This window comes from Amblyomma mixtum, chromosome 10 (genome assembly GCF_055824585.1).
Source record: "Amblyomma mixtum isolate Tamu chromosome 10, ASM5582458v1, whole genome shotgun sequence".
Lineage (NCBI taxonomy): Eukaryota > Metazoa > Arthropoda > Arachnida > Ixodida > Ixodidae > Amblyomma > Amblyomma mixtum.
The window spans coordinates 27,325,052-27,337,823 of NC_143021.1; the positions used below are offsets into that span (position 1 = coordinate 27,325,052).

Below are 12,772 nucleotides of genomic sequence, written 5' to 3' on the forward strand. Positions count from 1 at the left end.
TTACTTTTCATCAACACACCTTTCTTCACACCTTTGCAATCTGTCGCTTATGCTATCTCCTAGATACAGTCCGCTGAAAGCGGGTAGCTCCAATGGTATTGTTTCAATCATCACCACCTTTATCAAACTCAGCAAGCTGATCGCATGCTGGCATATTTGACACGTAACTTTGAGCGAACCCCAACTAATATCAAGCTTCATCTGTATACTACACTTGTAAGCTCACAAGTAGGATATGCTTCATAAAACTGACATCCTGTAGTGAAAAGTTTGAATGACTTGTCGGATATGGACCGCACAAATCAGCGGACTTTATCGCCTCCATCTATTAGCGTACATCACCCCTAAATTTCATTTCCTTTCATTTATTTCATGTACTGAAAGGACATGAGGGGGCGAGAGAAAAAAGCTGCCTTACGGGCAGCTTGACAAGCTCGCACCCCCTATTATATATGGACAAGGGCAGACACAGTACATGCGCGAAACATAAGGAATTACATATTTTGTAAAGCCATTAGAGTAATTAGATAACAATTATTATCAAAACACATGACAACTCTATAGATACTGTAATAACATGCAAATTTGACAAACCAGAGAGTGGCAATTTTCCGTTGCCGTGTAAAAAAATGTCGACATAATACACACCCCTTTCACACACACATATACACATTACCTGCATTCATCAGAATTCATATACCATAAATAAAATCAACTGTACAAGACGTCAAAGTTTCTAATATGTTCATGCATTGTATGGCCTGTATTAAGATTATTTAAGTCTTGGAATTACATTACACAACATTTGCATTCCATAGTTTGTTCGTGATGAGGGAACTTCCCAGAGTTCTGTGTGCCGTGTGTGATATGGGTGAATGTTGTGACCTATGTTTGCTAACTGCAAGAGGAAGTTACTTTGTTTTTTATCTTTCACTAGGGCCTTGCATAAACAGAAATCATAATAGTGTTCCATGTTTACTACGGTATGACACTTTCCATGGGTCTAACTTAATTTGCAACACGATGCAAATTGACGTCTGTGTAGTTTTCGCAATATGCCATAAGGAGTCTAGTAGCTACGAGTTGCTCGTTCTTCCTTCACACATTTCACGCAGTACACATCGCATACACAAGGAAGGCATCGAAACATACGAAATAAAACCATCTTGGATTATTTTGTTTCTTGCACGTCTTATGAGTGCAACCACATCCCCTCTTCGATTGCGGCAGTTCCTGACCCTTTATTGTTTCATTGTGCTTTCTTTTGCCATTTCTAATGCGTAATATTGTGTTAACCGTTTTCATGATTATCTTTCTTTTGTATATTTATTGTTCACTGCAGTACTGTATTCTCTTAGGGTTTATATATGTTGCCCACTCCTCTCTCTAATGCTGCAATGCTTTCATCATCACCATCAGCCTGACCACGCCAACTGCAGGGCAATGAACTCTTCCATGTTTCTCTCATTCACCCTCTTGTTTGTTTGCCGCGGCCTCCGTATCCTGGCACTGAATGTTTTGATCCGAGGGTAAAATAAATAAATAACTGTCGTCATAATTTAATACAGCGGCTCTGCGCTATTCTTGACTTATTTTTAGAGCTAAAGGTTAGGAATCGCGCAAATGAAATCAGTCTAGATAAAAGTTGGCACAGTAATGCTGTTAATTGGTTTTGTACGGTCTCGGTCAAAAGTTGGCGAGATGAAAGTCTGCAAAAAAAAAATACTTCTGTGCGCTAGGGAAAAGCAGCTCTATTAAACCTCTGGAAGCGGACGGGAGATGCGTACTCATCCGCTGCAGTGATTATGAAGTGACTATGTACTGAGGCCATAGAGAAATACTTTTTTTTCCGCAAATCTACGTCCGAAAACCTTTTTCCATGGCTGTAGGGAAGCCTCCAATAGTTGTACAATGGCCTAAGTTGGGGAACTGTGCTGAAAAAACGCTTTTATATTTCCATAGGAAACTTCAATTTTCTATTCTTTCCAATGTTATCAACGCTCAATACTAGACACGCTTTACCACTGACAACCATGGTATTTCTCTTCAAACCTTAATCGGCACTCCTCGAGTAGGCTTCGCACACGAAAGTAGAATCGATTTTTATATAAAACATTGAAAAAGGGCAGAAAAATTTACCGATAGTTAATAAATGCTGGTGCAAAAAGGATAATTTTCTCTATAGGCTCTCACTGCCCTATGCTTAAGAAAAGAGCTGACTGCCAGAATAAAAAAACGAACTCGTGGTTGTGCCTCGTGGTTTCGACTGCCTCTGTGGCACTAGTGACGTCACCACTAGATGATGTTACACACAATTAATGACTGATTACTAAGTAATGACAGTTTACTACTTCGTAGAAAATTACTGATTAATGACTAAATATAAATTAACCGCTAATTAATGACGCTTAAGCTTCGCCTTTAGGAGTGGAACGCGACAGCGTGTTGTAGCGCTGCCACGGAGTCCACGGAACGCCACCACCCGTTCGAATTGATGCCTTGCCCTTTGAACGCAACGCTTTTTGAGGAAAGCGTTTGGAGCAGTAATTCTCTGTCATTTCGGTGGACACCTGAACCGCGCCGTACAGGAAGGGAGGAAGTGGGGCTGAAAGAAGAAATAGAAAGAAGGGCCGTAATGACGAAAATTTGAGAAAAAGAAATTACGCAGTAAACGTCTCACACTCACTCCTCGCGCATGCGCAGTTGGGGCAAGATATCTGTCCTCGCATCGGCGAGCGCGGCTTCGGCCGCTTATCTGTTTTTTCAGCAGCGTCCGCTCCGGCGAACGCAGTTGTTGCTGCGACGCGCGTCTTTTCTTTCCTTTTTCTCTTTCCTGTGATCTTTTAACTCTCCTCTATCTGCACGTGGCAGCGGTGGTGGCTTGGCTCGAGCCAGTAGGCAGGCCCGTGCAATTTCCTTTTCACCCTTATCTCAGTCACAACAACACAAGCTCTCCGGGGCTCCGCGAAATCGCTCACACCTAGCGTAGTGCTGCTTCCGCAACAAAACTTCAAATAAGATCTTGTAAGCCTTGGGTGTATGTTCTTGTTGTCACTTATGTATTCTTGATTTTCGTTTAGAGAAAAAATTTTCCAACTACATAAAATTGTTTGGGTGTGGTGGTAGGTCGGGAGATATCACCTGAGCTCCAGCTCTGCTCCTTATGAGAGCTTCGTATGTTAGGCATTCTAGTTGGCTTATCGTGATGAAGTTTCTTTCGCTTCAGTCACGCGTCTTCCTGCACTGATTTTTTCTGCAGTAGCAGTTTTTGTTTTGTTTCAATTTCTCCGGTTCCCTGGGTCATGTGCCGCATATGCACCTCTTAAATACAGGTTCGCCTTCTTTGGAAATAAAAGTTGACAGTTCAGCGCTCCTCCTGTCGTCTTCCGTGTTGTTGTGTTCGCACAGGTCTAAAATTAAAAACTAAATTTGGAAGCATAGACTCCAGTAACCACAGGAATATGCTGCCATAGATCGTTGTAAATGGAGTGCCCATACTTGTCCCAAATAATTGAAGGTAAAAAGAAGAATGGAGGTGAAAACTCTTCAGCATGATTACAACTGAAGTAGCGAGAGATACTTCCAGTTTACCTGTATGCTACCAGCTGGTATAGCAGCTGCGTCATAAGAGAAACAGTTGTTCCAGGAAATTGCAGTGTGTCCCAGACTAAGGAGGCAAGGAGTTGTGGAATATCTGCATTTTATGTCTCTAGAAATGCTGACATGTTCTCAGCGGGCGTATTATTTTTCCAAACGATAGGGCTGTCCGGGGTACATGCTGTAAACAAATATTCTGCGGAAGCCTTCGACATTTTATCCAGTAAATAAAGCATCCTGCTTGATTGATTGACAGGTTTAAGAAGTTGTCTGATTGCGTTATCAGTTCCCTGAATAATAAACACAAGCGTGGGATCGGCACCTAATTTTTTATGCTGTCAAGCGTTGTTGAGCTGCCTACTTTCCTCCTTTTGTATCTTTTTTTCTACTGGAACAATGACTATGCTACCGCCTTTGCTGGATAAGTGACTATATCGGTTATAGGAGCCAGTTGGTTTAGAGTAGCCCGTTCAGTCGAGGGAAGGTTCGTTCGCTTTCCAGCGAGCTTGCTTTAACGCGATAAAGTACCCGTTCACCATAAAATCTGGTCTCTGGGTTATAGGCCTTTTTTTGCGAAAAATCACGAGCATGGCTGTGGCAGGTGGTTTGTAGAGAGCGACCTAGGAGGCAGGTGGGCCACCCAGGTCACGTGACCTTGCGGCGTCATCGCAATCTGCCCACTGGATTACGACGAAATTCGTAGCGTGGCGGTTTTTCCAGGTTGCTCAGGAAGAGCAATCTGAGCCGCAAAGGGCACACCGCTGGGAGTATCTGCCACTTCAGGGCAGTGCCGCCTCTCTTAACCGCTGCATTACTGTGCCAGGATGGCTATGAGGACTGGCGTGGATCTATGAATGTAGAGAATGACATTCTGCATATATGGTTTTTAATCCAACACACTATCACCGCACACCCTTAAAGAGGAGCTTTTTGACGTGTCCAGTATTTTTCTATAATTTCTTTGGAGAAAGTTTGAATGTACAACTATACTTCGGCAGTCGTTTCCGCGTGCGGCGACCACGTGCTGGGAGCTCTGATAGCGATGGAATTAAAGCTCGACGTTTGGCTTCGATGAAGACATCTGGACCAGTTGTTACCTGACATCGTTACCTGAGCAACATTTGAGGCCAGAAACTCTTTGTCTCTACCATTCAGAGATTTTTAAACATCATCTACATGGCTTTCCCCATTCTGCCTTGTGAACGCCGTATTCTATGGTTCTATCGAAAATAAAAGCTGGCGATTTACTTCTCGGTATCTCTTTAGAGGGGGGACGTATCCTTAATAAATTTACGCTGTTGTTTACCGCAAGGCTTACGCCCCTCCCTCGTCACAACATCTAGTACTGCCTATCTTTCGTCAATACAGTCGAACCTTCTCAGTTACGAAAAGGTTGCAAACAAATATTTCCTACTCGCAGGTCCACCACATTTGCCCGGATTACCCGAAGTGGAAAGAGGAAAAAATACCGGGGCCAGCTTAGTCCCAGTAAAGGATCACCTCTACCGTGGCCAGCACTCTGGTCAACCAACCACAGCAGACATGACACTCGCAGCCGAATACGCCGTGTTTGGCACCCTGATGACCCTGAACCTAGGACTGGGCCTGTACTTCTCGCTGCGGCGGAAGGCCCGCTCGGCCAACTCCACGGCCGAGGTGTTTCTGGGAAGCCGGGCCCTACGGGTACTTCCTCTGGCCGCGTCTATCGTGGCGACCAAGGTCTCCTCCACCGGCCTGGTGGGCTTCACGGGTCACTACTACGCGTATGGATTCCACCTCGCCTGGAACAACCTGACCGTCCTGGCCATTGCGCCCCTCGTGGCCCACTTGTTCCTGCCTGTGTTCTATGGACTTCGCATTACATCCGTGTTTGAGGTAAGTCTGTGGCTATGAGTTTCAAATGCTAATGTGTGGAGAAGAAATCATTAGGCACCTTTAACAATATGTGTTTCATGTTACCGTTAAGGGAAATCTAGGACCACGTGCGCCGTCAGTGCTCATGCGCAGATCGCCTTCAGGGCACGAGATAGCGCCAGTTACAATGTCGCTGCGCGCTCGGCTGCCGCATGCCGACCAATCAGCGAGTGCGCACTGCGAGTGCGCACTGGGAGGGGAGTGGAAGCACTCGGTACTCCGGTGAAGGCAGCGGTAACAAATTATACGTTATGCTAAACGTGTCTATTTAGAAGACAGGAAAGACGCCGACGATGGTGTTGAGGACCAGTTTTCTTTATGTGTTGAAGATAAGAACGATGAGACCATATGTTGAGCGGCAGAGGAAATTGTCACAAACCGACTTAAACGAAACAACAACAAATACATCAGAACAGAGTAGTTTGTAGTGTTTTACTATTCAATTATCATTTGTGAAGCTGCTGCTAAACTTGACATCATTCTTTGTCACACGTTGCAAACTTCCCGGAAATAATTATCAGTATGCACTTGTAAAAATGCTTGGAGGGGACCGCATCATGGGTATCACACGATGGGATATTGGATTAATTCCAATATATCTTGAAGGTCATTCTATGCTTCAAATGAATAGGTCCCTGCAAGTCCTCATAATCCTCCTAGAGTAGTGGTGCAGCGGTTAAGTTAATTAACCGCCGTTGATTAGAATTTCATGCCTCCCTGCTAAAGTGCATTTTGGAATATTTGCGTGCACCTTTTCTTTTTTAAGATTGCCAAATTCTGAGCTGCTTTCTGTTATGTTGGCCTGTGTTCCTCCCTCAGATGGAAGATTGCGACCTTGCCCCTCAAGATTTACTCCGCTCATGCAGTGTAATTCACATTTTCACCCACCTCTAAATATTATGTGACATTACCTTAAATTCGTTCCTGCTTTCTTCAAGTCTTTTTACCGAGACAGCTTTTATGGTTCCAGTATTTTCTGGGCCCACTTCTAGTTCATTCATGAATTTGCGCCAAATAGCGATCAGTGCACTGCTTTATTTTATTCAGAACGAGGACCTGTAGTTTCTCTCTCGTGTTGATAAGATTTTCACTTTTGGTTTCCTCCTGCGATAACTGCGCCTTCTTTTTCACGCTGTGCTCCCTTGAGGCCACCCGTTGTTGTCAGATGGCCTGCTTAATTTTCTTATTAGACCAGCTTTTTGCTTCTTCTTTCCAGCACTTTTCCGCATTTACTTGTTATATTTTCATAATGGCCAGTGGTTCTACCTGTTTAGAACCCCATTTTTCCAAGCGGCGTTTCTTTGTTGATTCCTCGATTCCTGCTGCTATTAGCGCTACTTGTCAGTCGTTTGTTTTGCGCTGCCTTTTTACCTTTTCTGCATTTTGATTGTAATCACGGCTCCCATGTGCAGAATAATACATTAATTATTACTTCCCAGGCTGTACTTTCCTCTCTGTCCATTTCCATTTTTGGTCCGTTGCTAAAGATTCCCAGCGACATTACACAGTAGTTAGTGGTCGTCTGACCATTCCAGATTTTCGTTGTGATTTGTCCCTCACAGTTAGGTTTTCTATTTACAATAAACAGGTTGCACCGCTCACAGAAGTGTAGCATTAACTTCCAGTTACAATCTGTGTATCCATCCAGATCATCGATGTGGCCATTCATTCCTCCGCCAGAATAATATCAGCACTGTCTCAAAACTGTTTTATATCGTCAGTGGGACACTTAACTATATTATTGTTTTCTCGCCTTCATTTTTCCCCTGTCTCTATATAATTACCCCAGCCATGTCTTTTTACTGGCCATTGTTTCGGATACCGAGACATGTTATTTTCAAGCTGATTATACTCTTTGCCAATTGTTTACTTGATGCATCAGCATAGCTACCCTTTCCTTCTTCGTCTCCGTTGATGTCTTGTCCTCTTTTCAGACATAGCCATCGATAAACCGCTGGAGACCTAGATCCCTGAGATGTGTTAGTACGGAGAGTACGCACCTGTTTCATCGTGCTTTACGTCCGTATCAAAGTCTGACTATCTTCCTCTCTTCCTACACCCTTAGATATGAGAGAAGCCAACAGCCACAGAAACCAAGGAGCACAGGGGATTTTTTTATTTATTTTTTTTTTATTTTTTTTTGTGGTGTTGATCAAGTAAGAATATTACTGTCGCTTAAAGCTAATTGGTTAGAAAAGCAGAAGAAAAAACAACCACATGCCGCCGGTGGGATCCGAACCCACGACCTCCGAATTACGCGTCCGGTGCTCTACCTCTGAGCTACGGCGACGGCTGTCAAACCTTCTGCTTTCGGGGGTATTTATGTTTACAAATAACCTAACCTTGAGAGTGTTCATCAGCGCCACCCATGTTCGTAAGCGGCGGACGTGGAACGTCCTGGGTTACCGCTGGTGTGACGTAGAACGCCATCGAACGGCGAGGGTGGAAGCTGTGTGAGAACCCTCTTATGCTTCCTATGGCATCAAGGCTGCCAGAACCAAGGCCCTCGCTAAGCAATTAAGCAAACAAGGGAAGGGGAATGAGGGGCTCGTTATAAATATGAGGGAAGCCAACAGCCACAGAAACCAAGGAGGAGAGGGGATTTTTTTTTTAATTTATTTTATTTTTTTGCGGTGTTGATCAAGTAAGAATATTACTGTCGGCTCGTTATAAATATGAGAGAAGCCAACAGCCACAGAAACCAAGGAGCACAGGGGATTTTTTTGGGTGGATTTTTTTGGAACATGGGTGGCGCTGATGAACACTCTCAAGGTTAGGTTATTTGTAAACATAAATACCCCCGAAAGCAGAAGGTTTGACAGCCGTCGCCGTAGCTCAGAGGTAGAGCTCCGGACGCGTAATTCGGAGGTCGTGGGTTCGGATCCCACTGGCAGCATGTGGTTGTTTTTTCTTCTGCTTTTCTAACCAATTAGCTTTAAGCGACAGTAATATTCTTACTTGATCAACACCACAAAAAAAATAAAATAAATTTTAAAAAATCCCCTGTGCTCCTTGATTTCTGTGGCTGTTGGCTTCTCTCATATTTATAACGAGCCCCTCATTCCCCTTACACCCTTAGATGTTCCTTTAACGATCCTAGGGTTAAATATCATTCTTAATGCTTATTTCCTGACCGTTCTTGCCCCCATTTTAATGGGCTTTGACTCCATTATTAATTTCTTCATCGCTTCCACATTCACTTCGCCCATATTTCCCATCGGTAACTAAAACAGCCTACTGCATGGCCCACCGGGCGCCAGCTGATGTCTCCTCCCAGCCTTCCACTAAAATGGACGCCATATTATCCGAACTGTCGGCCAACACCTGCTCCACACAGTTTTTATTTCTGCCATTTTGATGCATTTCGCCATGGTTTACTTATAGTTACCATGCCCCTGTCATCCTCTCTGTTCTGTCCTAGCACCTCCGGTGCTGTGCCCACCATAATCTGTACTTGCTGTGCTATTGCACTTATATCACCAACTCCCAGACCTAGCCTTTCCTCAATTTGTGCTCCGTTGCCATTTGAGGACATCATTCCGTCCCGCCGCAACTATTACCACACTGCGCCCTGCAACATTCTCGGACAGTTTGCATGTCGTCTCTCTCAGCACAGCGTTCAATTTCCTGCCAGCGAAAGTCCCGACTGATACCCGCCTATCACCCTTTACTCGCTACATTACAGCTCCTTTGCACCTCCTCATTGTTGAGTTACCGGCGATCAGCACATGGATACTGTTCTGCTAGCTACTGGTCCCTTCTTCCTGTTATCACTGAGTGTGACCTGACTTCTGGAATTTGCCTTGTTCCTTCCTCTCTATTGCCTCCAGACTTTCTAACAGCCACCTGGGACTAGCTGTCCCTGACCAAACCTGCTCGACCTAACTAGCGTAAATCTAAATGCATGTTACTTTAAAAACAGTAAAGGAAAAATCTCGTCTATTTAACTTTGTCACTTCGCTCCCGCAGTCGTCACTCCGTCTAGTGTCGGTCGCCACGTGCAATCCTAAGAGCAGCGAAACGTGTGTCCGCACATCCCCGGTGCCCCTACCAGCACTCGCAACGGAGTGCTCCGGCGGGCGCGAGCCGTGACCTCAAGCAGCTACCCGTTTGCGCAGAAGTGCTTGATGCTCTACCCCTTGCTTCTTATGCCATGGTAGCGCGATCAACGCATGCGTCATAATTTTCGTCTTGTGCCACATGCTCTGCTCTTGCTTTTAAAGTTTTAGGACATGTGTATTTGCTTCCAATTCCTTCTCATTAGCGAAGGCCAGTCAGAAAAAACAGAAGAATGGTGTCAAAAATTAATGATATTTTGCAGTTTTGTCGCAATGACAAATATTTCTATTTTTTGTGGCACTTTTAATTAGTGCTGTAGTTTTCTCTGTAGAACATTTCGGTGGTATGTAGTAATTTTGGTGTCATCTACACAAAATTCTTTTGTTACCACAAACATTTCTGTTGCAACCACAAGTACTGTTCAAAAACATTACAGAAAACTTGGGGTTTGGTTCATGGGGTTTAACTTCCCAAAGCGACCCAGGCTATGAGAGACGCCGTAGTCAAGGGCTCCGGAAATTTCGACCACCTGGGGTTCTTTAACGTGCACTGACATCGCACAGTACACGGGCCTCTAGAATTTCTCCTCCAAAGAAATTCCAGCCGCCGCGGCCGGGATCGATCCCGCGTCTTTTGGGTCAGCAGCCGAGCACCATAACCACTCAGCCACCGCGGCGGCTGAAGAAAACTTGTTGTGAGGACAGAAACTCTCTTGGTGTGTTCTTCGACTGGGAGTAGTAAGGCGTGGTACATGAAGCGTATCAACGTGATGTTATGACGGTGCATGTATATCTTTTTTTTAAAGGTGCATCGGCTGCTTCGTAATCACACCAAGAAATGCGATTTCTCTTATGCCTCTTACCATAAGCAGCCATGCGCACCTCCTGTCATACTTTTGGAGAACAGGACATCGCGAAAAAATTTAATTACTGGCATGCAGGCTGCATTATTCGAGATTTCTGGGTGCACTATAAACTTGACTTAATATAGGGTCAACTATAAATTTTCTGTGTGGCGTGAAAAAAGAGCGAAGGAATTCGATTTATAGCTGATATTAAGTTCCATAAACCTTTTACTGTGGGTGAACAATTAGACAGGCATGATGCGCGAACACTCAAACGCCGAACTTTTATGCGCTGTAAAAAAAATGCTCCCCGGTACAGAGAAGGACGCTGGTAACGCGTGTCAGGAGGGTTTTTTGTAACCTGAGCTGCGGACTAAATGTCAGAAACAGGGATTTCGTGTGACGATTATAGCTATTGCGCGTTCGTATTGCTTCGTATCGTATCGTGTCGTATCGTGTGTTCAGAAGCTAGTCTGTTCGCGTCGCAACGGGTTCGAATCCCAGCCTGAAATATTTATTTGATTTCTTATTTATTCGTTTATTTCACTTGGCTCAAACTCATGTATATCGCAAGATCTGCACAAACCCGCAAACATCGTGAGATCTTGCTCGGAGTTTGCCCATCAGAATTGCGCTTTCGCACGAAAATTTGTTTTATTTTTCGCACTGCCGTTACATTTGGCAAACGAGCAGGAACATATTGTGTTTGAATATAGTGTAACGTAGTGGTCGGAAAGTGGAAAGGGCTTAAAATAAGCTTTTTACTAGGCACACCTGCGCCCACAGGGAACTGGATCACTCGGAGGCAGCGTAACAAGCGTAACACGGCGGTCCTGAATTTCAAGCTGATAGCGAACTTTCGAAATGCGCATGCAAAGTAACCACAACAGTCTGCTACAACGAAGAATCGTCTCCACCTGGATGCGACCGATCTAGATAAACCTGGTCGCGTCTTGCATCACAAAGTGATGAAGCCGCATGCCAGCAGCTTTGAGCGCAAGCGAACCAACTGTACAAAGATTCCTGGTAATATTACTGCCATCCCACCATGTCGTCTATATTCATTCAATGCTTACCTCACTCTTCTATATTTGCAGTATATTCGGCTGCGATTCAACTCGGCCATTTCATTAACAGCCTGTGCCAGTTACTTGTTCCTCACGGTAAGTGGAAGCGTCGGTTTCAATACAATAACCTAAAACTGGATCATCCGATGTGCAAGATAGGAACGCAGTAGCGTAAACAGACCGTCCAGCCGCAAATAAGGGGACGTATTGCCAAAAAATATCCCGTGGGCGCACTCGAGCAGACGACGCCCAGGAGTGCGACCGCGTGAGGTGAAGTTACTTCGGTGGACAGAAAAAATGGCTGCTTGATGTGCGGCCGCTTCGGCGGCGACCGCGGTATCTTCACTCCGTTGTAAACAAGTGATTCCAAGGGTTTATGCCAATCGCTTCTTGCGATCGTGAATGCATGAAGTGCGTCGATTCAAAGGACCTTTGCAAGACGCGGCGTTCGATGCTCGATATGCGTCGTCAACGGTCACCACGCTTACGCAAGACCTGCGCAGTGGCTATGCCACGAATCGTTTAGAGCTGTTTGTGGTTGCTGCAAGCGTTCCAAATTATTGCGTGATCATCACGGACAGCGGCAAGTAGTAGCTGCGCAGGGTACATTTCCTGTGCATGCATAAGCTGAATGGCACAGTGACAAGAGTCCTGTCCGCGTAATCAAAGTAACTATGATCGGAGCGAGTGTTTTTCAGCCAAGGCACGAAATGTGCACCTGCGCACTACGCACGCCGTATTTTCGAACGATGAGAAGAACTTAGCAGTTTGCGGCTAGTCACATTTTTTTGTGATGGTTGCAGTGACCGCGACGGAAGCGAGCACACCACTTAGTTTCTGCTGTGTATCCATCGTCGATTTTGGTGGCGGTTCCTGTCGGTGTGAGCTTTATAACTGGCGTATGTGTGACGCGACGCTATCTGGGCCGCACAGTCCGACGGCTGTGCGGCCGAGATAGTGTCTTTCCAGAGCGTCATTTTTTATTTCTTTACGGCTATGTGAACCTATGTACGCAAAAAATATTTGCGTGATGAATTGGTGACTGAGCCAGCTTCCTCTGCATGATGGTGGGCTGAGCCAATGCAGTAGTTATCGGTTTAGGTTGTGACCACAAGGTATCAGGAGATTAGAAACAACAATCATTGCTGCAATTTTATCATCACTGCTTCATAGTGTAAAAATTCCTAATACGTGTCAACGCATGCATGTGTATGCCAGAAGGATTGCATTTGATGTTATTCCGAAGGAACGTATGGCAGCAGCTGGTGCTTCAGAAGGCGGCTAACCCACA

The 12,772-nt window shown here is 45.0% G+C and overlaps 1 protein-coding gene across 1 annotated transcript in view; it reads left to right on the forward strand.

Annotated features, from left to right (window-relative positions):
• The window catches only part of LOC149325444 (sodium-coupled monocarboxylate transporter 2-like), a 79,002-nt gene that overhangs the window by 23,732 nt on the left and 42,498 nt on the right, over nucleotides 1-12,772 (forward strand). The window contains exons 2-3 of the mRNA XM_089564286.1: nucleotides 5,018-5,472; nucleotides 11,512-11,577. Coding sequence (XP_089420412.1) covers nucleotides 5,140-5,472; nucleotides 11,512-11,577 — 399 coding nt within the window. The 5' untranslated portion in view covers nucleotides 5,018-5,139. The remainder of the gene's footprint in view (nucleotides 1-5,017; nucleotides 5,473-11,511; nucleotides 11,578-12,772) is intronic.